Source organism: Colobus angolensis, unplaced genomic scaffold, assembly GCF_000951035.1.
Source record: "Colobus angolensis palliatus isolate OR3802 unplaced genomic scaffold, Cang.pa_1.0 Scaffold51, whole genome shotgun sequence".
NCBI lineage: Eukaryota > Metazoa > Chordata > Mammalia > Primates > Cercopithecidae > Colobus > Colobus angolensis.
Window position 1 is genome coordinate 5,268,191 of NW_012118599.1, and position 26,428 is coordinate 5,294,618.

At 39.2% G+C, this 26,428-nt stretch overlaps 1 protein-coding gene across 1 annotated transcript in view; it reads left to right on the forward strand.

Moving 5' to 3' along the window:
- The window catches only part of PKHD1 (polycystic kidney and hepatic disease 1 (autosomal recessive)), a 475,948-nt gene that overhangs the window by 237,738 nt on the left and 211,782 nt on the right, over positions 1-26,428 (forward strand). The window contains 3 exon segments of the mRNA XM_011960244.1: positions 3,164-3,359; positions 14,863-14,928; positions 20,161-20,289. Coding sequence (XP_011815634.1) covers positions 3,164-3,359; positions 14,863-14,928; positions 20,161-20,289 — 391 coding nt within the window.

Below are 26,428 nucleotides of genomic sequence, written 5' to 3' on the forward strand. Positions count from 1 at the left end.
GCAGAAAAGGCCTTTGATAAAATTCAACATCCCTTCATGTTAAAAACTCTCAGTAAGCTAGGTATTGATGGAACATATCTCAAAGTAATAAGAGCTATTTATGACAAATCCACAACCAATGTCATATTGAATGGGCAAAAGCTAGAAGCATTCCCTTTGAAAACCAGCGCAAGACAAGGATGCCCTGTCTCACCAGTCTTATTCAACATAGTATTGGAAGTTCTGGCTGGGTAATCAGGCAAGAGAAAGAAATAAAGGGCATTAACATAGGAAGAGAGGAAGTCAAATTGTCTTTCTTTGCAGACAACATGATTTTATATTTAGAAAACCCTATCATCTCAGCCAAAAAACTTCTTGAACTGATAAGCAACTTCAGCTTCAAAGTCTCAGGATACCAAATGAATGTTCAAAAATCACAAGCATTCCTTTACACCAACATTAGTTAAGCAGAGAGACAAATCGTGAATGAACTCCTATTCACAATTGCTACAAAGAGAATAAAATACCATCTATGAATACAGCTAACAAGCAGTGTGAAGGACCCCTTTAAGGAAAACTATAAACCACCACTCAAGGAAATAAGAGAGGACACAAACAAATGGAAAAACATTCCATGCTCACGGATAGGAAGAATCATTGTCGTGAAAATGGCTATACTGCCCAAAGTAATTTATAGATTCAAATGCTATTCCCATCAAACTACCACTGACATTCTTCAAAGAATTAGAAAAATTTATTTTAAATTTCACATGGAGTCAAAGAAGACCCTGTATAGCCATGACAATCCTAAGCAAAAGAACAAAGCTGGAGACATCACACTACCTGACTTCAAACTATACTACCAGGCTACAGTAACCGAAACAGCATGGTACTGGTACCAAAACAGACATATAGACTGATGGAGTAGAAGAGAGACTTCAGAAGTAACACCACACATCTAAAACCATCAGATCTTCGACAAACCTCACAAAAACAAGCAATGGGGAAAGAATCTCTTTTTCAGTAAATGGTGGTGGGAAAACTGGCTAGCCCTATGCAGAAAGCTGAAATGGAACCTCTTCCTTACACCCTATACAAAAATTAACTCAAGATGGATTAAAGACTTACATTAAAAACTCAAAACCATAAAAACCCTAGAAGAAAACCTAGGCAATACCATCCAGGCCATAGGCATGGACAAAAACGCCAAAAGCAATTGCAACAAAAGCAAAAATTGACAAATGGGATCTAATTAAACGGAAGAGCTTCTGCACAGTGAAAGAAACTATCATCAGAGTGAATACGCAACCTACAGAATAGGAGAACATTTCTGCAATCTACCTATCTGACGAAAGTCTAATATCCAGAATTTACAAGGAACTTAAACATAATTACAAGAAAAAGACAGACAACCCCATCAAAAAGTGGGCAAAGGATATGAACAGACACTTCTCAAAAGAAGACATTTACGCAGCCAACAAACATGAAAAAAAGCTCAACACAACTGATCATCAGAGAAATGCAAATCAAAACCTCTATGAGATACCATCTCATGCTAGTCAGAATGGCAATTATTAAAAAGTCAGGATACAATGGAAACTGGTGAGGCTGCAGAGAAATAGGAATGCTTTTATACTGTTGGTGGGAATGTAAATTAGTTCAACCTTTGTGGAAGACAGTATGGCGATTCCTCAAGGACCTAGAACCAGAAATACCATTTGACCCAGCAATGCCATTACTGGGTTTGTACCCAAAGGATTATAAATTAGTCTACTGTAAAGACACCTGCACGTGTATGTTTATTGCAGCACTATTTACAATAGCAAAGACATGGAAAATGCCCATCAATGATAGACTGGATAAAGAAAATGTGATACATACACATCATGGAATACTACACAGTCGTAAAAAGGGATGAGATCATGTCCTTTTCAGGGACATGGATGAAGCTGGAAGCCATCATCCTCAGCAAACTAACACGGGAACAGAAAACCAAACATCGCATGTTCTCACTCATAAGTGGGAGTTGAACACTGAGAACACAGGGACACAGAGAGGGGGACAACACTTACCAGGGCCTGTTATGGGGTAGGAGGTGAGGGGAGGGAACTTAGAGGATGGGTCAATAGGAGCAGCAAACCACCATGGCACACGTATACCTGTGTAAAAACCTGCACGTTCTGTACCTGTATCCTGTTTTGTTTTTTTTTTTTTAAGAAATAAAGAAAAAAAAAAAGAAATGGCCATAAGGAAAATGAGTACATTTTTCTATATTTTTAAATAGCAATCTGGTAGAATTACCTAAGCTTCTTTTCATACTTTTAACACGTATATTTCTTCCTATCTTATCATACACATTCTCGCTAACAGTTGTGAGAGCCTATCTTAGGGAGACAGAAGCCCTGCCATAGTTATGAGGAATTTTATGAGGAATTCAGAACAGAATCACTTTTGATCTTCTCTCCATGGCTTTCAGAAAGGATGCACGCCTCTCTTTTCTTGCTTGAGATTCCCATGAGAGCATTCTGGAGAATTTTCATGCAGTGAAAACAGTAAGATGTGCCTCTGGAGGTGGTTACCCTAGGTTTATGTCCTGACACAGCACTGTTCTGCTTTGTGATATGGGACAAGCTACTGAACCTCTGCCTGCCTCAGTTTCCTCAACTGTAAAAATGGGACAGTAAGAGTAACAATGATGGGGGAGCCTTTCGAGGACGGAATAGTGCTGATTGCATAGTAAATGCTCCCACAATGTTAGCTATTACTGTGATAAATGGATGACATGCCTATTATTGCCTGTCGCTTCAAGTTGTGGGAAAAGCTGGAAAGGAATTCTAGACCTGGCCTTGTCTCTTCTAGCTGTTTGAACTGAGACAAGTCAATTCGCATGTCTGGCCCTTGGCTTTCTCCTCTGTTAATTGAGATTGTTAAACGAGATGAACCTTATGGCCTCTTTCAGTCTTCATAGTCTGATTTCGTAGCTCTAGTTATGAATTTTTTATGAAGTAGATTTAAGTAGGCCCATTTCCCACAAGAAAAGTACAATCTGGGTCTAAACTGTATGATTTCTAAACTACTCCATCTGCGTTCTTTGTAGTTGTTTTGGCAGGGGGGTGTGGTGGAGTAGGTGGAGTGATGGGGTTCCTTACTAAATGAGCATATTGTGTTTTTCTTTCGCTTCAAGTACTCAGCAACCTTTGACAACTTTGCTCCTGGTAATTACCTACTGCTGGTGCACACAGATTTGCCGCCTTACCCTGACATCCTCATAAGATGTGGGAGTCGAGTGGGTCTGTCTTTTCCGTTTCTTCCATCACCAGGCCAGAACCAAGGCTGTGACTGGTTCTTCAATAGTCAGTTGAGGCAACTCACCTACCTGGGTAAGTATCCAGTTGGATGCATGTTTTGAGAGCATGTAGTCAGAAATCGCCAATCACCCTTCAATTCCAGACATTTGTACTGTGAAGTGCTGAGGAACTGAAAGGGACAGCTGTCTGTTATGGTTGAGTGAGTGTGCGCTGAAGTCCGATTGCCTGGATTTAAATCCCAGCTCCAACACTCACCAGCTAGAGCATACACAGAACCTCTCTAAGGCTCAGCCTCCTCCTCTATAAAGAAGTATGACCACAGGGCCTACCTCAAAGGATAGGAATTAAAATAAAGAATAACATGTAAAATTCTTGAGCAGAAGGCCTAGCCCACAAAAAATGCTTACTAGACATTGCTAGTTATTATTAATAATATCTTTAATTCATATTAGGGCAGTGTCATATTTGTTTGTAGTGAAACAGCTGCATATGTAAAGATGGATGCCTGTGCTTTAGTCCAGGAGTTTGAGACCAGCCAGGGCAGCAAAGCGAGACCCCATCTCTCAAAATAAATAAATAAATAAATAAAAATAGCTGGGTATGGTGGCATGTGCCTGTGGTCGCAGCTACTTGGAAGGCTAAGGTGGGAGGATCAGTTGAGGCCAGGAGTTTGAGACCAGCCTAGGCAACAGAGTGAGACCTAATCTCTACAAAAACATTAAATAAATTAGTTGGGTGTGGTGGCGCATGCCTGTAGTCTTAGTTACTTGGTAGGCTGAGGTGGGAGGATAGCTTGAGCCCAGGAAGTCAAGCCTGCAGTGAGCCATGAGCATGCCACTGCACGTCAGCCTGGGCAACAGATTGAGACCCCATCTCAAAAAAAAAAAAAAAAAAAGAAAAGAAAAAAATTAAAAAATGGATGGCTGATTATGACCATTGATATGAGGAACAGTGGAGAGTCCAAGGTAGACAGTACCAATGCAGAGAGAGAGACTGAATTAAGACAGAAGTTTACGTAGAAGGTGAGAAAGAAAACTTTTGATGAGAATCTGAGGTCTGGAAGATGAGTAGCATGGAGGGCTGATATAAGCACCAGGGTTGGGCTGTGTCTGTTTTACGTCAAGATTAACATGAGGATGAAGGAATCAGGAACCCTACTGTGACTGTAGAGTCACAGAGGCCAAAGGTTTTTCCTTATCTTCTTACTGTGCATGTTTCACAAGATCCCAGTATGAGAGTCAGGACCATCCACTTCTTTTGATTTCCTGGAGTTTATTTCATATTCCTTTTCTATACCAAGTCAGCATTGGTCACTCTGAGCACCATGGTACCTGCTTGTTCCAATCTCAGCTCACTGTGAGGCCACTTCTTACATTAAAAAGGAGAATCTGGCTAAATAGGTCTCAAGAGTGACAATTTTGTTTTAAATTGCTCTTAGTAGATCCTGGTCAAATCCAGGAGATCTTATTAGCATAACAAGTTCTAGGCCCTGCCACAAGCCCAAAGTGGCCATGGATTTAGAGGGCAAGGCAATGATCCTGAGTCCATCCCTTGCCTCTCTCACTTGTGCCTAACCATAAGTCAAGTGAGTCTGACCTACAGGCGAGCCCCAGAACTGTTCAATTTTAATAGCATCAGAGAGTCTGGTGCTCCCTTGGTATTTTTTTATGTCTTTGACAAAATGATTGTTGTATATTTTATTCACACTGAATTGTACCATTCAAATTTTATTTCTGATTTGATCCATTCATAAATGTAACCTAAAACTATAAAAACTTGAGATGGACAGAGATTTCTGAGATTTTTTATCACTTCAGCTAAATACAGTCATAAATAAGAGTAAATAGTTGCCATTAACTTTATGGCTATTTACTTGATATGTATTCTGGAACAAAATTTTAATTTGAATTGCTGTCTTTCCATTACTTAGCCTGCTTCTGAAGAGGCTGTCTTGTCCATAGGTCATATTCTGTTCATGAACTGCAAAATAATTTGAATACTCAAATAAGCTAAACATTATAAAAACCATTTATGGTAGAAAGAGAAAAAAATCAAATCATGCAGCTATAGATTTTCTTCCCTTATGATAGCATTATTCATTGAATTAATAGCAAGTTGTACTATTATATATACACATATGATATAAATGCACATCTGTGTAAATAGTGGTGTGAATCTACATGTGTACTTATATGTAGATGTACATCTGTATCTGTGCATATGTATGATGTAAATGAATGTCTTAGTATAAAACATTTCTGTTAGGTAGATAGCCTTTATTAATTTTTAAAAATCATTCGTATTGGAATATCCTAGTATCTCCTCCTTCAAATATGAGTTGGAAAAGGAATAAGAAGTCACAGAGGATTTGTTGAATGTTTAATAAACTTGGAGACTCTTGCTTCTTGAAGGGATTCCCCATAGGAGCTTTTATGGTCATTGGTGCCTCCTTTATCCTCTGAGTGTATGGAGTAGCTACTTGACCAGAGCCACTTCTATTCTCATTTCTGGGCTGTCACAGTGATGGTATGAGGAAGGACTCAGGAGGAACTGAGGCTCACCCTGCTCCTCCATGGCAGTGTGCCACGTGGCTATACTGGGTTGTGTAAATGTAGCTGTAATTTTGGATGTCATCTGTGTAAAGTTTATAAGATCTTTAGCAAGGTGGTGATGGTAGGCTTCCATGTTTTCCGTATACCTGACTGCATTTCCCAGTGCCATAGTGATAGTTGCTGTTGTTGGTACCCGAGCAAGAGCCCAAGAAGTAGAGTTTCAGTTCTGTATCATGCATTTTATGTATTGATTAGATTGTAACTTTCACTTAATTGTTTTTTTCAGACCATTTGACTTTATAGAACCATGACTGGGATAATTTACATAAAATACATTTAATCTATGCAGATAGTGTAAGTCGAGACCACATAGTCTATGTGGACTATTCCTGGGATGAAAAGCATGGGAAATGTATGTATACAGAAGTTTATTTTATTGTAGGGAAGCTGCTTGATCTCTATCATGGCTACAGAATTCCATGTTAGATTGTTTTCGAGGGGTGTGGCTCCTTTTCTTGGCTGGCATTTCATTCAGAGTGCTGCTTCACTGACCACCGACTGAATTTTCATTCACTGGTTGACCACTTCTAAGTGAGCCATCTTTTGTATTGTTTTAACCACATCCCCCAGGATAGGAAGCTTTAGAAAAAATCGCAATTATCTTCATTTCCTCTGTTTGGTTGCTGCATGCATGATTTAAGATACCTGACTCATCTTCGACCCAGCTGAGAGCGGAAAAAACCTGAACCCAGGCATTCTAGCTCCTGGCTGTGGATCTCTCCACTAGAGTGTGCTGCCCACTAAATAATCATGGATCACTGACCAGAAAGGATGGCGGGGGTGCTAGGCAGGGTTGTGGGAGAACGCTTCTCAAGGATTCCCAGTGACAAAGAAAAAAATCCTACACATACAATATGTTTTGACCCTTGCATTTTTCTTTTCTACCAAGGCAAGTTTTGCCTTTGTTCAGCAAACATCTTCACAGAGTGCAGTTTTTTTTTGGAAAGCGCATGGCCAGCGCTTGCGGCTTAGGGTTTTAATCAGTGGCTGGCTGGTTATTTTACCTGGGGCATGGCGTTATAATTGCTCCATGCCTCAGTGGCTTTATTTACACAGCAAGGTTAAGAAAATACTTACTTGTCTCTTGGAATTGTGGCACAAAACACCCAAATATATTCAAGTGTGGTTAGTGTGCCATGTTACTTCACAAACATTTTCCTGATAGACTATTTCTCTAGAAGTTTCCTTTCTTTAGAAGATTAATAATATCATGTGTCATGAGCTCAGTGTATATGTTATAACCTTTCTGAAAGGGTCTCCCTCTATTTTCTTTAAGTAGATTTTTGTGAGATAAATGAGATTCACAATAATATGACATACATGATATACTGTTCCCGTGATTGAAATCTGATGCCACTTAAGCAATTGCTAGCCACAGAATAAGATAACCTCACTCATTGAAAAAGGTCTGTTAGGGAGATTGGTTCGTGTTGCCTTTCTAAAGCCACTGAGAATTTTGCCCAAGGAGGAGCTACTTACAAAACAGACTACAAGTGAAGTACCTTGTGTGCGCTATTGTTTGTGTTAGGATGCTGCAGGAGCAATATTTGATGTGATAAACTATTATGAATATGATGAACTATTATTGCGTATCCCAACTGTAGCTTCTATGCCATGCTTGGGAATGGGTATGACTGTAGAACAAGTGTTCTTTTGTATTTGTGAAGTTGGGAGAAAAATCCAGCAAGCCCATTTTTCCCTTCATGTGATCTGATGCACTGACTGCTCATGTCTCTGCCTTACAGAGCCAGTTTCCCACTGCCTCTTTCCCTGCTGTTTTTTTCCAAGGATGTTTCAGTTCATGGTGAACTATTTTTATTTTTTAGTTACATTAATGCTATGAAATAATTAGTCAGCTAATTAATCTGGTTTACAAGCTTTGTAGGATTCTTCAGCTGTCAGTCAGGCCCAGGCCTGAGGCCTACATGGAGTCTCAGCTCTCTTGCCCATGTGATTCTTGTTGCCATGGCTACTGGCTACATCTGCTGACACCCCACTCTCTATTTATTGCTTAATTAAGAATTTCACGCTCAGCCCTTATCTGCCTCTAAGAACAAGCGCACACTGTTAAGAAATTCCAAATTTAGGCCCAGGCACAAGGAAAGCCTTTCTTATGGGCTTGGCTGTATGGAGCCTCTCTAACGATCCTCTCGGCATCCCAGCCGCCACCCTTCAATCAAAAATCATTAAATGGGGCAGAGATAATGAGCATGTAGCATATCAAAAGAAGGATGTTTGCTTGGTCCAAAGGAGGAGAAGCTGCTCGACCCCATGCTCAGCTCCACTTCAAAGGGAGAGGAGACCTCTCAACACTGGGGCCTGATAATGCCTCATTTGTTCTTGGCTTGACTTATGCAAAAGGTCTGGTATGTCAGAATCCAATCTCACAGACGTGGGTTTCCCCCACCTCTTGCCTCCACCTCCACCAGCCCCCTCTCTGGCCTTCCGCACACTCCTGTGTCAGCACTTAGGCAGCTGGGTCCCCCAAAGCATCAGAGGGAGCGTATAATCACTGACTCTCAACTCACAATGGCCACTTGTAGGGGGGTGGCCAGGAGGAGGTCTTCATCACAATAGGAACACAATTATTGCAGCTGCTAGGGAGGGCTATGCTTCTTCCTCTAGAAATAGAATAGGACTTGCCCAAAACAGGAGGAGAAGATTGGAGGGAGGTGCAGGGGAGGTTGAGAGGGGTGGAGAAAACAATCTTGAGTTGATTATTCATAATCTGACTCTTGGAAGCCCGATGCAGAGTCAGTGGGGTTCCAGCAGCTGCTCGCACACAGCCTTCTTCTAATAATTGTACATTCTGTCAGGGGTCAACTTACTTTTGACCCTGTCCTTTTATATTGGTAAAAGGCTCTTTAGGGCAAACTGTTGGGTTGTGGCAGGGTGCATGAAACACTCACAGCCCCTTCCCCTAGCTTGATCTCCCTCCCAACCAGCAGCCGGTGATAAATTCATATCAGATGCTGCGCCATTCACAGTTGCCCTCCCGAGTTCACACAGGCCCCACTCATGCCGCAGAGGTGCAGCCGAGCTGGGACGTTGTGTGAGGCGGCAGCTGAGAAGGTCTGCCTGTGAGGCTGAGGCTCCTGCTGCACCACCACCTTCTGATCTGACTGAGAAAAAAAGGACATGTCTAGCCAGGCTGGCCAACACTTGTGTCCAAATGTTCCCCTCACCACGAATAAAGGGCAAGAGGGCTGTGCATGGAAAGGCAGATGGACTTTATTGTGTGTGCCAAGTTGCCTAGAAGAACTCAGGTCTGTCTCATCACACAGATGGGTCAGAAAAGATGCTGTTAACTTGGGAGATCCTACAAAATCAGGAGTGCTTTCCTGGGTTTGAGCCTAGGCTCCTGATCCTGTCTACCACTGCCCAGGTTTCCTTTCCTCAGTGCAACAAGGGCCCTGGAGCCAAGCAGGCTGCTTGCATAGATCTTCTCTTCTTCAGCTAGTCTAGAAGACTCCCTGCAAATCCTGGAGAAAGAATTCCTTTAGGATCTAAGGAGGAGAGTGGCGTCAACTGGCTCCCCTGACCTCTTCGGGAAGATTTTGTAGGCAGGGCGGAATCAGAATCTTTTCACACTCTGCAGCCATTCCCATGCTGAGCCCCTCTAAGGCAACCCACAGCATTCTAGTTAATAAACTAATTTACATTCTTATGAAAAACTCATTCCCAAAGATCCCCATGGATTTTTACCAGTAATGTAGAGAATTGACTTCAGGGAACTGCTCTAACCTTTATGGCAAAAATACAGGTAACGGAACAGAGGCTGGGGATGTGAAAAGGGATTTTGCCTCTTGGTTGGAAACAACTTCTCCAAAAGGAAAAGGCAGGAAGAGAGGGAGAAAAGGAGGAAAGGAAAAGAAAGGAAAGGAAAGGAGAGGAATGGAGAGGAGAGGAGAGGAGAGGAGAGGAGAGGAGAGGAGAGGAGAGGAGAAGAGAGGAAAAGAGGGGAGAGGAGGGAAGAGGAGAGGAGAGAAGAGGAGAGAAGAGAAGAGAAGAGAAGAGGAGAGAAGAGGAGAAGAGGAGAAAGGAAAGGGAAGAGAAGGAAACTTAGAATCAAATACATCTTTTAGGAATCTCTCAGGTTAAGGAGTTAATTCTCCACAATGCTGAGTTGCTAGCCTTAATTCACACAGGTCTTAGGTGGCGCAACCAGTATTCAAACAGCTTTTCTGACTGTAAGTTCAGTGCTTGTCCTAGTATACCATCTTTTCTTTTTTTAAATATGAGCTTATATACCTAACCTTATAAACCAACTCTTCTTCTTTCAATTTATAAGAAAAAACAATACTTAGTTACACTGTACTTCCTGAACTTTAGATATTTTAGTACCATTTTCATAATTGTGTCATATCCTTATACCTCTTGTCTGATTATTTACTTAATATTTTTCTTAAATCAATTTCTACACTGTCTTATTTTTAAAACCTAACTTTTCTTAGTAATATCTGTGAAATCATGGGTTTAATGGGTTAGTTGTTTTTTCTAAAAATACATTACAATGTATACATACTAAAATGAAACGTTTTATGCCTCTCAAATAACCACTGTGCATTTTACATCTTGGGAATATTATTTGGTCTGTAAGAGTTTGGTATAATTGATAAAAATTAAGAATTGTGAAGTAAGGATCTTTTCCATCTGGGTGTCACTCTTCACTTGGTAAGAACACCTGTTCCTGAGAACAAACAATATATTGGGAGTATAGTATGAGAAAATTTGTTTAGTTCCTTACATTTGTGTTTTTTTGCCTCCTGGGTAAACAGCTGAAATGCTTATTCCCAGGACCCTCCTGAGAAGTTCGGGCTCTGTAGGTCTGTGGCAGGGTCTGGGAAATCACAAATGCCTTCACAGAAGTATGAAAAACATTGCTCTGAGTAAGAATAACAATTGTTATTCTTCTCTGAGTTAATTAAGAAGGTTTAATTGAGCTAACTTTTAGGATTGTGGCTAATGCAGACGTATCTGTTGGTGTCTTGATCAAGTTCTTTTCCTTTTGTCCCCCCCAAAATTCACTGTTTCATAAGCGAATGATACAGGGATAATAGAAGACTCAAAGGTAATCACAGGATTTTCATATACTATTTCTGTGAAGGCCTTTAAAGGATCATGTTTTATGAGGGCCAAGATGCCTTCCATGGCTGCCTCTGAGGCTGAAATCAGACAGGAGTGTGGTCCTGCAAATCAAGCTTTAGCTGCCAGTGACTAACTGACAAGCAAGCTTTCTCTGTGGCTAAGCCAAAGAGGTCAGCTTCTGGGGAATGAGGTCAAGTTCACTGAGCAGGACAGGAGGAACAGCAGGAGTGTGCACATTTGTGAGTCAGGACAAGGAAAAGATGTGGAGGCAACAGAGGAGGTAACAGAGAGGATGTGGAGGTAATAGGTGAAAATGCAGAGAGAGCCAACAGCTGGCTCAGGAAGACAGAGCTGGACCTTGGGTCCAGGGCAGACAGAGACAGAAAGAGATGTCATGAGGTAGGGTGGGATTGCGTGACATTTGCAGATACCGATTGCAGTTGCTATTTTATGTTCTTTCCCTGTGTAGTCAGTGGCTGACACACTAGATAAATGTGGCCTGAATGAGAGGTACTAATAGGTGCGTAAACTAAAACGACAATGTGAGAATGAGAATATGAATAAAAGAGTGAAATAGGGAAGGAGTCTGTAACCTACTAAGATTCCATGTGTTTTTTATTTTTAAATAAATGGGTGCTTATTTCTCCCTCTGAAGTTTCAAGAGAGAATTAGACCTGCTTAGGGAGAGAATTAATTAATTTTTCTCTTTCCTAGAGCCTTAAGTGAGGACAGAATTTATCAGACACAACACATTAACCTGGTAGGCGCTAGTATCATATCTACTTTAGTAATTCTCTTTTACCAGGAGCCATTTTCTTAGCAGATTTTCCTCTTCACCCTAGATGTCTGTGTTTATAGCAAGTTTAGATCATACAGCACTCGTCAGAAAAAGTTGGCAATAATTGACCCATAGACTTTTTTTTTTGTCTTTTTGAGCATCAGATCTTCTTACAATCTGGGAAGGATCAACTACAATGGGGTTCCATTTATAAACACGGAAGATTAACCATTCTCATATTACAAATACAAAATCAGAAATCATAAGCACTGAGAAAACATATGTACAATATCACAGCCTGGGTAAGGCTTTTAAACTTTTCCCAAGTCAATACTTTCATTCTCAAATGATTTTCATCCCCCTTTGTATTTATTCAAATTGGAAATGACACTTCACATTTACAGTTCTTTGTAGAGTCAACACACTTAACAAACTTTAGCAGATCTGGTTAAGTTGCTTACAACTCTGTAATACTACAGCTCATCATGATTGGATACAGCTGTAAAAATAGTGGAACGTAAAAGCATATTTCTTGAGCCTTGTTGACTGGCACCTGGAATCATGAACATGCCATAATGACAGTATTGATAATAGTTAACATTTATGTTCATGATGTGCCAGGCACTGTGCTAAGCATGTTCCGTGGATTATTCTATCTTTTCTTTTCAATAGCCCTATGAGATAGATAGTATGATTATTCCCACTTTTAGATCAAATGAATGAATGAGGTTTAGAAATGGCAAATAACTTGTCAGTGGCCCATGTCTAGGAACCAGAAGAGCCAGATTCAGATCCAGGCTGTTGGGCTCCAGTACCCACATTCTTCCCACCATTCACTATTGTCTCTCATGACCATGACCAGAAAATGGTATTTGGGAAGATAGCCCTCTGAATTATACTCATCTGCCCCCAGCGGCATGTAGAGGTGGTGGTACAGGAAATCAGACTTCTAATTTTTGCAGCTTTTGTTAACTTTTCTCTATCTGCTCTGATCCTGAAACTACTTCACTTCACTGACTGGCATTCATACACTCAACATTAGTGAGGTGAGCAATAGATTTTCAATATACTTTTTAGTTTTGCAATGTCTGTTTCGGGAGGGGATTCTCCTAGAGGTGGGGACCATTTGTGCATGTGTAGAGGTTTAAGAAAATCAGTCACCACTCAGTCCAGAAACCACTGGTGCAGTGTAGTGGAAAGAGCTACAGATACAAGATTAAACCTAGGATTTCTAAATTGGCCCATGAAAATGAAGTATCTACATTTCTAGCAATATCTGGTCTCATAAGGTGCATGAGAAAAGTCTCTCTCTCTCAAAAATTTGAAGACACAGCTAACTATTGATGTAATCTTAAATTATCGGTTGATGCTCAATAAATATTTATTAAATTGAGAACAAGCTTGGGATGAATATCACAGGATGGATTTAGAAGTGCTTTTCAACTTTAGAGAATGCACAAATTAATGTGAACAGAAGTGGATGAGTTAGACCTCATTTTAAGAAAAGGAAATGACACCTTGACTAGTGACTTTACTATTAGTATTAAGTTAGAAAGACACGTGAAATCAGCAACAGGGTGAAGGAACAGTTTAAGCAAAGTCTTGGAAGTGGTAATAAAGGTAGAACATGTCAAGAGCATGTTGTCATTGCACCTGGTCTCAGCATGTGGCAGTGTAAGGAGAAAGACACAAACTCGTGATCTACATCCTTAGAAAAATTTTAAAAAGAGAAAATGACCAAAATAAGATTAGAGGAATTGAAGAGGTCTCATCATGGATCTCTTTGGGGATCATTTTCTTTGTAGTATTCTGAAGCTTATGTTTTATTTTTATTTTTCATTTTTTAGTTTTTTTTCAAGACAGAGTCTTGCTCTGTCACCCAGGCTGGAGTGCAGTGGCATGATCTTGGCTCACTGCAACCTCCACACTGCAGGGTTCAAGCAATTCTCCTGCCTCAGCTTCCCTAGTAGCTGGGATTACAGGAGTGCACCACTACGCATGGCTAGTTTTTGTATTTTTAGTAGAGACAGGTTTTACCGTGTTGGCTAGGCTGGTCTCGAACTCCTGACCTCAAGTGATCTGCCCACCTCAGCTTCCCAAAGTGCTGGGATTACAGGTATGAGCTACAGCGCCCAGCTGCTTATGTTTTATAATTAGAAAGAATGATCCTCTGTTTCTTTCATCTGTGATGGAGGAAAGGGTTTAGGGTTCCAGGAAAACAAAAGTGGAGAGTGTGAGTTCGGCCAGGTCCCTGAGGCTGCAGCCTTCAGCAACACGGAGTCCTCCAGTGGTGGGAGGTATGGCTCATGTGACAAACGATAAGGCAGAAAGGTAATTAACCAATAAGAGACAAGGTGTGACCGAAAAATGGAGTTTGTGCACCTGATTACTAATTAATCAGGCGTGAGAGCACCTTGTAGATGCATTCACTATTTAATTATAGCAGCCTCTCTTGGCAAAGGAGCATATGTTCCCAGCTTAATCTACTGGTTTATACTGACATCAAATTGTCATTATCAGAAAGAATCAGGCCTTTTGATTATTTCCACTAATTTATTGAACACTTAAAATTAATGAACCCCAGTCCTTTTAAATGTGCTCAGTTGGCTTGGATGATGGGAGGAGGATAGGGGATGGGGAAAAGGCTTCATTAAAAGGACAATTTGTTTGGATAAAGGTAAAGCAAATACATTTCATGGATGATCTGAACTCTATTGGTGAAAAACACATGAATTCTAAAAGCTGAGCCTACAAAATGATGAAGAGAAAAATAGGATATGAGGTATATGCCCTGCTGGACACCATTGGCCTCCAGAGAACATATGGCTAAAGGTTTTGTTTCTATTTTTGTTTTTCCTAATTATTTATGTGCCGGTTCTCTTGGAGACATTTATTACAATTAAGTTTAATCAAATGAAAGCAATCAAAATCAAATGTTGGAAATCAATTGTTAGATTAACTAACAAGGATTTCATTTTTTGTTTTGAAAATTTAGGCAACTAGAATTCAGCATAAATTCTTTTTTTCTCACATGTGACTATCTTTAATATTAAGATGATCTTTGTATCACATGCAAGTTGTGGCTTTTGGTATGTAGTTACAGGTGAAGGCCGAGTTCGAGTCATTCTCCGGGTGAAGGAAGGTATGCCCCCAACTATTTCAGGTGAGTATTAACACACCAAATAGAAGTGTCTAGTATAGCAGAATGTCCTCCAGTAGTTCTACAAATTCCACCTTGTCATATTGTTAATAAACAGGCAGATATCAGTCCTAAAGCTTATATGTCTGATAACTCTCTATTGTGTTGCCCTGTAACTAAAATATGTATCTGCATGTCAAAAAATGATATAAAGGTGCATTTATTTTTCAAAACAATGAAAGTAAGAATTGAAACATATAAATAAGCACATTTCATAAATTATGGACCATATGTGCACATAGGACTTCAGATGGGCTATTAGGCCCCCTCCAAATGGAAAGAAAAATTCAGGGTATCTCTAAACTTTAATTGTTCCTGGTAATTTCAGGAAATCAGGGTAAACAAACCCTCCTCAAAAGTCAGATCATTCTATGAAATCTTTCTAACTCAAAAAGCCAAATTCTCAAAGACTAAATGTCTCCTAAGCACCTTCTGATGTATTTCATTGTTTGTTTTTGTTTATTCTGAGTCAATTTAACTATACATTTGCAGGAGGAATAAATCTTTTCAAAGGCAGAGATTTCTTTTAATTTTTAGTGGCATTTTTGTGCTATGTCAGAGCAGAGCCCATGCTAATCAGAAAATGATCTAATGCCTTCATTTAAATTAATAGATAAATGAGGTAAGAGAACTGGACTAAAACTGTAAACAATAATCCTGAAGGTTACTACTCCATGTTTACTGGGCTATGAAGAATGTGATTCAAGATTGTTTTCAGAATGTTTTCTGAGCTGCCACACACTTGGTTTTTCATGTTCCTTGTCCTTCATCTCTCTGTGCCTTTAGATGATTCAAAATGCCTTGTTTATTGAGTGCCTTTTATGCAAGGTGTGGGGGATACCATGATGAGCAAGATAGAATGGACTTTGACTTTATGGGGTCTTATGATCTCTTGGGGATGTCAGTCAAACTACTAAGTAATCAATTAATACAGCTGTTTTAAAAATAACTGTTATAAGGAAAAGCATAGTTCTCTCTTCTCTGAAAGTTTCTATGTTCAAATTCCTCAAGAAGAGATTTGATTGGTTGTGTCACTGCCCAGTCTGTAGAGGACATACCTGTTGGGGAAGCTCTCATGCCAGGCCCCATTCTGTGGATACTGGACCATCTATGAATGGCCATTCTTGGTTCAACCATCTGTAGTCAGGGTGGCGTCACTCAGCACGTAGTATGATGATTTCTGTACTAAGGATTATTTGGAAGGATGGCATGGTGTCTAGCATTCAGAGCTTTTTAGAAGGGGTCAGTTTAACTGGAGATGCTACAATTACAACTGCTGATAAATAGAAAGCTCATACTTCATAGAGTTGTGGATTTTAACAAAGGTGGAGACCTTACAGGCTATCCTATCCAGTTGCCTCATTTTACAAATGGGGATGTGAAGTCCAGACATTAAACTTAGTCATATCAGTAGTCAGTTATATGAGCCTAGATAAGAACTCAGGTGTCTCAGCTCAGCCCACTGTTCCTTCTGCTATACAATGTAGCCTCTAATGTGTTTACATTGCCTTATTGAGCATAGATTTACTTATGAGTTATATTAAAATCTAGCCAGTTTTCCTACCTCATATAGCTTGGGACAGAAAACTATTTCAAAACACAAAGAGTTCCAGATTTAGTACAATATCATTCATCAGGAAGAAATTTTAAATAACATACTTCCAAGACATTGCCTGATTCTCATGGTATGTAGCATATGTGCTAATGCCAAAATTTAAACATGGTCATGTATTTTGTTTAGTGAGTAGCTCTATGTAAAACAGTAACATTATTGCAATATCATTTTTTTTTGCCAAAAATAAGAATGAATGAGTGAATGAGTTAACATATCTATCTGTGTTAACTCATCTATCTGTATTAACTCATTCATTCCATTGTTTGAATGGGTCACCCCTTCTTGCATCTTCCATACTTTCCCCCATCAGCAAACAACTCATTGTCTTGGGTAGTTAACCTTTCTTTCCTTACTGGCTTCTTCTGTTCAGTGCCTCCCAATTAAAAACAAAACAAAACAAATTTGTGGATACTGAAATTTCCATTAGCAGACACTGTCCTGCAAACTTCTCAAAAGCCTAGCCTCCTCTTCATGCAGAGCCATGAAAACCTGGGTTGATGAAGAGCAAAGGTGTGGAGGGCAACATTTGGCTCATATATCAGGCTCGAGACCACCTAAAATCTTAGCTGCTTGTTGAGTGACAAATTTGTACAGGGAAGCAAGGAGAGGCCTCATCAGGAATGTTGGTCCAGACCAAAATTCATGGGCTGCAGTTTTGAAACTAGTCTAATTTATCTAAAGATTCAGAAGACAGATCAAAGGCTGTGGTTCTCAACTCTTAAGACTGTTCATTCCTCAGTGAGCTTTTTGGATGATCTGACCCAACATCTTTCCTTCCTTAACTCCAGTGCATTCCTCAATCCACTGTGATGTGGTTTCCATCTGAACCACTCAACTGGGACTACTGTCATCTGGATCACCCATGCCCTGATTGCTAAGCTTAACAGTCACTTCTAATTCTCTCTCTTACCAGAGCTCTACTATTAACAAGGTCACTTGTGCTCTCTGGAGATGCTGTATTACTTAGGATTCCAAGACCTTCCTCTCTTCTGATTCTCCCAGTAGATCTCTGACTGATGCTTCTTTAACTCTTGTAGGCTTCTTTTTCTCTCCACAAATTTGATTGTCAATAGTAGTCATATCGAATCCTAATATTAGTTGTATAGAAATCTGATAACTCTGACAGGAGACTGAAACATGTTTTCTTATCTGTTAGTGTTCTTATCTTAAGGCAGGATGGTATAGAATAATTAAATTTGTGCATAATAACATTCCTTCATTAGAATAGCTACCTGAAGGCCTAATTTGTCCAACTAAAGACTGGATCAGCCCTCTTATAAGCAAGAGTAAAGGTGAAAAAAGTACAGAATATTTGTTTCCATCATCTGTGATATAAAATTGGAGTAACTAAAGATTTCTGAAGCTTGGCATGAGATTTTAGAGAACAATCATTACCTGTTTGAAATATCACTGGAAATGAGGCATCAGAGACATTTTATCTGGACTTTGTGGGGCAAGCTAGGGGTCACCCTCACAAATACCCCTACTCAACCCCCAACTGGTTATTTTGGGTCTAATATTGGGAAGAAGGCAACATTGGGAGAAAACTTAGAAAGGTATTACAGTATTGGAGTTTATGAAATATTTATAAAGCCTCTGACTGAGTGACCCTTATTGCAAGACATTGCCTTATTCCCAAGGTGTGTGGTATATTTTGTACTAATTAAATTGCCTATGGTTTCTGCTTGACCACAATCTATATACTTTTAGGTTATCCTGGAGCTCTAATTAAACCATGACTACTGAGGAATTGGGTCTGGTAGAAAAAATAACTAAGTGTTCCTCATGTTTCTGGCATCAGGCATTTTCCCTTTTCACCTTGAAATCCTCTGGAGCTGTTATAACCACCCTCAGAGTTTCAAATACAGCTTGTAGGCTGATGATGCCAAATTCATCTTTGGGCTCAGAGCTCTTCCCATCCTTCCAATTCATATTTTTCCACTGCTTGCTATATAGCTCCACCTGGAGACCACAAAGATACCCCAAATGCCCTGTGGAACAAACTGTATTCATCCACTTCTTAATAATACCCTTAATGGGTTGGAAGTCTCTGGCCCCTCCACTTTTGTCATCCTTCATACTCTGGCCTCTGTCTGTTTTACCAACCTTGTCACTTACCTCTCTTCTAGCCCTGTGGTTCAGCAACACCAAATTTCTTGTCATTCCTCCAGTTGACTTCCCATTTTTTGCCTCTGCTCATGCTCATCCTTCTGTCTGCATTGCAACCCTCTTGCCATACACTCATCACAACCTCCCCTTTACCTGAATAACTTCTAAGCCTTTAAAATGCAGCTGAGATTCTACTTCCCTCAGGAAGCTTCTCCTGGCAAAATCTTGCTTCCTTTCATTATCAGGTACAATTAAAAAGAACTCCCCTCAGTGCCTGTATAGAGTTTTTGTCCTCTTAATACTGACATAACACTATCAGTTCCTTGGAGGCAAGGGTGACATATTTTATTTCTTTTTGTATCCCTGCTTTTTAAGGGCAGGTCTGATAGAGAAGGTGCTCACTATTTGTGTTGTAAAATTAGCAAATCATAGACATGATTCCTTCCCTCCCCTCACAAGAGGAGGCCTTTTCATTCTACCCTTTTGAGGCAATTTCTCTGCCCTTCTGACTCTGCACCAGTAATCATGTCCCAGGAAAGAACAAGTAGATATGGTTCAGCATGGTGTTGTGCGTGATGTGATATTGGACAGTCCCCACTGGAAATTATTAGATTTACATTTCAATTATGCGATGGAGATACTAGTAGAATGGTTGAATAGAAAATGCCATTTGATCATCAAAGGCAAAATCAATAGAAACTGGTTTGAATGTATGATCTGCCTGTCAGTTACTGCCCTGAGAAGTATTTAGATTATTACCCTGCCTTTAATATGTAGGGAGAGCTGTGGGAAGAACATAACCTTTGACTCAGTCATTCCACTGAGGAATGTATTTGAAGAAGATAATCAGGATTATTGAGAGATTTGCATAGAGACAGTTAACACTGCATTATTTACAGTTTAACAAAGTAAAAGGAGTCTAATGTCAGACAATAGGAATTAAGTAAATTATGGATTTTAAAAATATGATATGTAGCCACTAAAATTATGTTTACAAGGCATTTAAATAATATGATGAAATGCATAGGAAAATAGGCTAAGCTCAGCAAAATTCAAACTGGGTGTAAAAAATAAGAACAGGATTTGATATAATCTCAATTATGTAAAAATTCTGAAAAATTCTGGAAGGAAATAGAAATAAAAGGTAGTTATTGCAAGGTAGTGAGAATATAGGCAATTATTACCTTTATTTGCATTTTCTAAATATTTCATGATAAGCATGCCATATTTATTATAAGGCAAAACACAAATATATAATAATAAAAGTCAGATTTTTTTCAGAAGTGAAGGTAATCTAAGGATTGAATAATTACTTGCTTTTTAGCTGATAAATATTTGTACAGAAACTTATAAAATGTTAAAAGACAGCTTCTTTGGAAGGTGAAAATACCACTAGCATCCTAAAATAAGGATAGAATTGGGAAGTTATCACAGTGAATTAGATTTTCAAAATTTTTTTTTTTATTTTCTAGCTTCTACCTCTGCACCTGAATCAACTTTAAAATGGTCCCTCCCTGAAACATGGCAAGGTGTTGAAGAAGGCTGGGGAGGATACAACAATACCCTTCCAGGCCCTGGGGATGACGTTCTCATTTTACCCAGTGAGTAAAACAACCCAGGAGATGAATCACAGACAGGCTGAACCCAGCCAGATCTTATTATGTTTCATTTATATTGTATAACACAGTAACGAGTATGGAAATAAGTAGGCACTTATGTTGTTTCATTCTTCCTCTTTTCTGGGGGGTTAATGTAGGAGAGCAATTTCATAGACCAGTGAAATCCCCCAAAATTAACCTAGCATATCTTCATTAAAAGTGGAATAAGTACTTGTGATGCTGAAAGAAGTTAAAATAATCCACTAGCTGGTTAGTTTTCTTCATGTGTCAGAGAATGGATTTACAGGTCAGAGAATGGATTTACAGGTTCTAGTATCCTTAAGTTGGAAAGACACAGAGGGTATGGAAGAGAACAATTTATTAATGTGTTCTGATGGTTTGCCTTTGTGAATTTTGAAATACAGGACTGAGGAAAAATGTCAAGCTCTTCGGTTGCTATGAATTTTCAAAATTGCAGAGAAGTAGGTTAATCAAATAGAAAAGTATCTATCTATGTATCTATTCATCTATCTATCTAGACCTATCTTCCAGTATACACATATATTTTTAAAAAGATGATTTCTTAGATATACAGAAACACACAGTCATACTTACAAAATTCTTCTTATTTAAAAGAGAGTTTTCAAAAGTTCCAGAATATCTCCCTAGCCTGAGAAGGAAATGTTTTTCATAGGACAATTATATTTTCCCCCAAAGACCTAATTACATTTATGGTTTAATTTGAACCTCTTAAGATAATAGTGAATAAAAGAAGATCCGTAATGGAAGAACATTTAACCATCTGTGAAGTAATAATAATGATAATGTCAAACACTTACTGAGAACTAACAATGTGCCGGGAACTGTTTTCCATGTACCAACTAATTTAATCCTTACAATAACCTTATGAAATAAGTAACGTTATTATCCCCATTTTTACAGATGGAGAAGCAGAGGCCTATGGCAATTAAGTCACTTGGTCGGGGTCCCATGGTTTGCAATTAGGCAGAGTCAGAATTTGAACCCAAGCAGCCTTTCCTCCAGTCCTCATCTTGAACCAATAAAGCACATTCCCTTTCTAAAATGACTACGAGTAAAATAAGAGGGTCACTGTATTCTTTGCTTTATTTGTGTGGCAGAACGAAGGAAGAATGAAACAAGATATACAGGCCACCTTCTTCCCATTGGTGGTGTGTTTGTGTGACTCTGCCCAGAGACACAAGGGCCAGGCGTGGGTGGGCTGACCAGTACAAACGTCAATTATTATTATTATCATCCCGCTTCCCTATCAACCACCTCTCTTCGATGGAGGATGTAACTTTTTGAATAAACAAGCTCATGAGTCATTCCTATGTGAAAAGGAAAAATCTGTTCTGTCTCAGCCATGTCGTTGATTAATCTAGCCAGCGGATTCGCCCTGGGCTATGGTTTTTTCCTACTAAGCAAGCTGCTTCCCCCACCCCATGCAGGAAGCAATAGAAGCTTTTGAAGGTTGCCAAGCTTTTAGTATCCTTTGGGGTTTTTATGCCAAACAAGGAGCCATCTTGGCCATCTTGCTTGGCCCTGCAGTTGACTGTGTCCACTGTGTGCCCTGGGTCCCGGGATCCCTGGCTTTCTCCACTATCCTTCATTCCTTTGTCTATGGTCAGCTCATAATATCATAGTATGGGCCTGAATTCTCCGTGACATTGCTCTTAAATAGCACAAATCAATGCTGGGTGGGGGAAAGGAGGTGGGGCACAGACATTGGATGTAGAGAGGACTTTCCAGTTGACCTTTCAGTGTTATTGTGAGAATCAGAAAAGTTAAGATTTTTAAAACATACATGGTTACTTTTCATTATTTCTCACTTTCACATGAAAAGACAGGTGAGTGAAAAACAGGTATGTAGATTACAAAAACTAAAATCCTTGCTCATTGCCCCTCTCCTGCTCATTGCCCCTCTCCTGTTTTCTAATAACCCCTCTTCTATCTCCAACAAATGACCTGTGATTGATGAGCAATTGAATCCATTGTACCATTCAGACTGGGGTCTTATGCAGGAGCTGCTCTGCCTTACTCTTCCCTTCTGATTTTTGACAGACTGATATTTTGACCTCTGATGGGTCTCTGGATTGAATCTAACTTTGTTTTCTGCTTGTGGTTTTGTCTCTCTCTGAACTCTTCACCTTTTCCTGGCTCCCCTTGTTTCTTTCATTCCTAGCCTTCTTTAAATAAAATAAATTTGTCCACCTGACTGTGGCGCAAAGTAGACGTTCAGTAAGCATCGTTTGGATGAAGTGCATGAACTCATTGCTCCCATCCATAATTCAATAGCAGAAATAAATCTTTGGGTTTGACAGGATTGACACATACCACTCTAAGATTTTACAGTCTGTGGAAAATAATGTCTTCTCCTTTGAACAGATTCCTAAGAATTATGAAATGATTTTTATGAGGATAGTAATGATGGCGATAGTAGCAACTATAACTTGAGTGCTTGGTGTGTGACATGCACTATGCTAAGTATTTTACAAGGATTTTTCTTTTCATATAATTCTCATAACTACTCTATAAGTGGATTCTGTTATTATCCCTCTTTTTACAGATGAAAAATCTAGGATGCAGAGAGGGCAACCTGCTCAAGTTTTACCCAGCTAGTAAGTAAAGAAGCTGGGCAGGAAATCAGAGAATTTAAATCAGGAGTTCTAATTCTTCATTGTATCTTTCTTTTTTCAAAAAAACTTACCATTCATACCTGCTCTGATATCTCCAAATTAGGCTATATATTATACTGAATTTATGCCCCTCTCTTTACCATCCACGTTCTTCCCTTAACTTCCCTTAATTTGAAATAAAACAAAAATAAAATAAAAAAACTACTATTTGTTGAGTATCTACTGTACGTCAGATACACTATTTGAGGCATTTAATCTTATCACACATGCTTGGAAAAACTGGAGATACTTCCCAAAGAGGTATGCAATGCAATGAACCATTGCATTAGAACCATTCTAATGCAATGAACCATTAGTAAACGCATTTGCTTTGCATCTGGTAGCAAATGTAGTTGTAATTCAGATGAACACCCCCTTTCCAGTTCACTTTAGCAAATATTTACCAAACATTCACTGTATTCAAGGCACAGTTCCAGGTGCTCACAATCTGGGAACCCAGTGTCAAGTACCATATAACTGTGACCTCAAACAGCTAGGGATTTAACTGGGTTAATAAACACACAATGCACAATAATACAACAAATAGCCGTAATAAATACTGAATGTGTTTAGAGTCATAGTGTCTCTGGGGTAAAGGTGGCTTCATGGAAGAAGAGGCATTTGAAGTGAATTTTGAAAGATGAGGTAAGAATTAGAGGGGCAGTTATGAGACACAAGGGCATACTGGGGATCCTTCAGGGTATAGGATGAGCTGTCAACTAGCATAAACCTGGGGTTCACATTTGGCTTCTGACATTTACAACAGTGTGACATTGGACAAGCTGTAAACCTTTCTGACCCTTATTTATAACATCAGGGCTATAATTAATATATCATAATGTTAAGAAAGATGAAATGAGATAACATCAGTGCACATGACCACCGCATAGAGTTTTGGCGGTAATGGAATTACAGATGAAAGCTGTGATTTGTAATGTATCAGGTGCTCCTTTCCTTCATTTTTCCATCTGGCTGCCCCTCTTGGCCTCTGGTATTAGCAACGCTTTGTATTTGCTTTCCAATGGCTTATTATTTAATTTTCACAACATCCTTGGGAGCTAAATAGGTAATAACTATTATTACAGTAAAAACCCATTTTTACATAATACGATTTTAATGGAACTGCTGATTTTACAAAATGAAAGTGACTGGTAAAAAAGATTTAAGTGATACTTTTGAACCTCTAATATAATTTTATGGTGTTTTGTGTATTTTAATTCATTAATAAAGGAAACATGTAGAACATTCCCATCATTATTCAAATAGAATAGCATAATTTTTCCATAAAATTCTTAGAGTAAATTGCCTATTTCCATTTTCTGGGAAATCAATTTTATGGAATGACCTCAGACCCATCCTATTCCATAAAAATAGGACTTTACTGTACTAATAAAAGATATCACTATCTTAAGTATGGTATCATTTTCCTTCAAGGCGTTCTATCTTTATGGACATTGGATTTTGAAAGAGCTGTAAATTCTTCTCTGTGGTATTATATAGAGTAAGCTGAGGTAATCATTAAGAATTTGCTCTTGTAGTTTAAGTTCATGATAACTTTGCTTCAGCAAATAAGTGTATCTGACTGTCTTTGCTTTCTAAATATTGGAAAAATTGGCCTGAATGCATTCTCAACTTCTTAAGTAGTAGGAACAAGTTCTGCCTTACTATGCAAATCTCAAACCTTCTGTCAAACGGCAAAAGGATCGCTCTAGTTTCTGCTCTATGCCTTGTCCTAAACTGACCCGAGTGGATTTGTGTAAGATGCCTCCAGTGCTTTCTCAGGATTCTGTTTTAAAGGGTACAGGTATGATATCATGTAGCCTCAGCATCTTTGTGTGTTTGTGTGTGTGGTAGAATTCACTGTTACATTCTCTATATTACTTTGAACTGTCCTTATTTGAAGCCATGAATGGGAGAGCACTGTTTTTCTTTTATAATAACTCTTCTGTTTTTTCTGATTTTTAATGTTCAGTACCTTAAATGCCAGAGAAGCTTGTCAAAGTCATGTGATGTTCAAAGAGGGCAATATGTAATGCACCTCCTTGTTAAGTTGCAAAACATCATAATAGGTTGGTGATATGAAGCAGGATGATCATAAATCAGAAAGTAATTTTTGAAGGGAGAAACTTCTATAAAATGTTGTGATTATAGAACTATTGACTTCATTCACCTTTTTCTTATCTGAGCTTACATGTAATTCAGTATTTCATGCTGAATTATAGCAGAGATGTAGGTCTACAACACCATTTAGAAACCAAACAAATATTGTTGATGTTTCTATAGCTCGTGCAGTTCTCAAATTTTGGTCTTGTACCATTTGGATGGGACATAAAAGCACTAAAGACCGCCGCCCCACTTATTCTGGATTAGCAAGTGGGAGGGGAAGAAATTTAGACTTCAATTACTGGGGTCCTTTTTGTAATATGTGACATCAGAATGGTGACAAGTGGAGTGCGTGTTCTGAAACTGTATCATTACCTGACATACCACCCAGAAACCTAACAACATAAAACACATATTTTATTTTGCTTATAATTTTGTGGGGAAGGGCTAGGCCGAGATGTTCTAATTTGGGTTCTTCCATGCGTTGTAGTTAGATAGTGGCTGGACTGTGGTCATTGAAAGGCTTGGCTTTAGATGCCTTTAAGATGCCTTTAAGATGGGTCACTCATATGGCTGGGCCTTGATGCTGATTATTGTCTGGGAGCTCAGGACAATCAACTAAGAGGCCTCAGTTCCTCTCCTCATGGGTTTAATTATGGGGCTGCTTGGGCTTCCTCACAACATGATGGCTGGATTCCAAGAAATAGCCTAAGAAAGGATGTTCCAAAAGTAAGTGGTCCCAGAGACCTATTTGGAAGCCACATGCCTTCTGAGCTGGCTCTGGCAAGCTCAGAATATTATGGCCATAAATTTCTTGGTCAAGCAAGGTCCTGAGGTCCACCTAGATTTAGGAGAGGAGAATTAGGTTCCACCTCTCAATGGGAGGAATAGCTAAGAATTTGCAGCTGTCTTTAATCTACCTCTGTGTATGTGTTTATGTGTGTAAGTATATATGCATGTATGTAATTAAAAGCAGATGTACCTGACTTAATTCAAAAGGTGCTTTAGAGCCTGCTAAATTTGTGCTGTCTTCCCTGTCTGGACAGACTTTATTTAGATTCTGTTGGCTTGCATGAATCAGAAATTACAGAACACCAGGAGACAGACTGTTCAAAGGGTTTTTAGTTTCTTTATTTTATTTTATTTTTACCTGTAATGCTTAGTGTTAATTATACCACCTCTTCTCTGCCTGAAAGTGGTATTTGTCAACTCTCCAAACATAATTGGGCCCCCAGTTTGGAACTGCTCACTTTGCAGTGAGAATGGACGATAGTTGTTGGACTGCAACTTGTGGTCAAATGTTTACGTGTGACCAGAGCCTCTTCTTAGAAGAGAGGGATGTG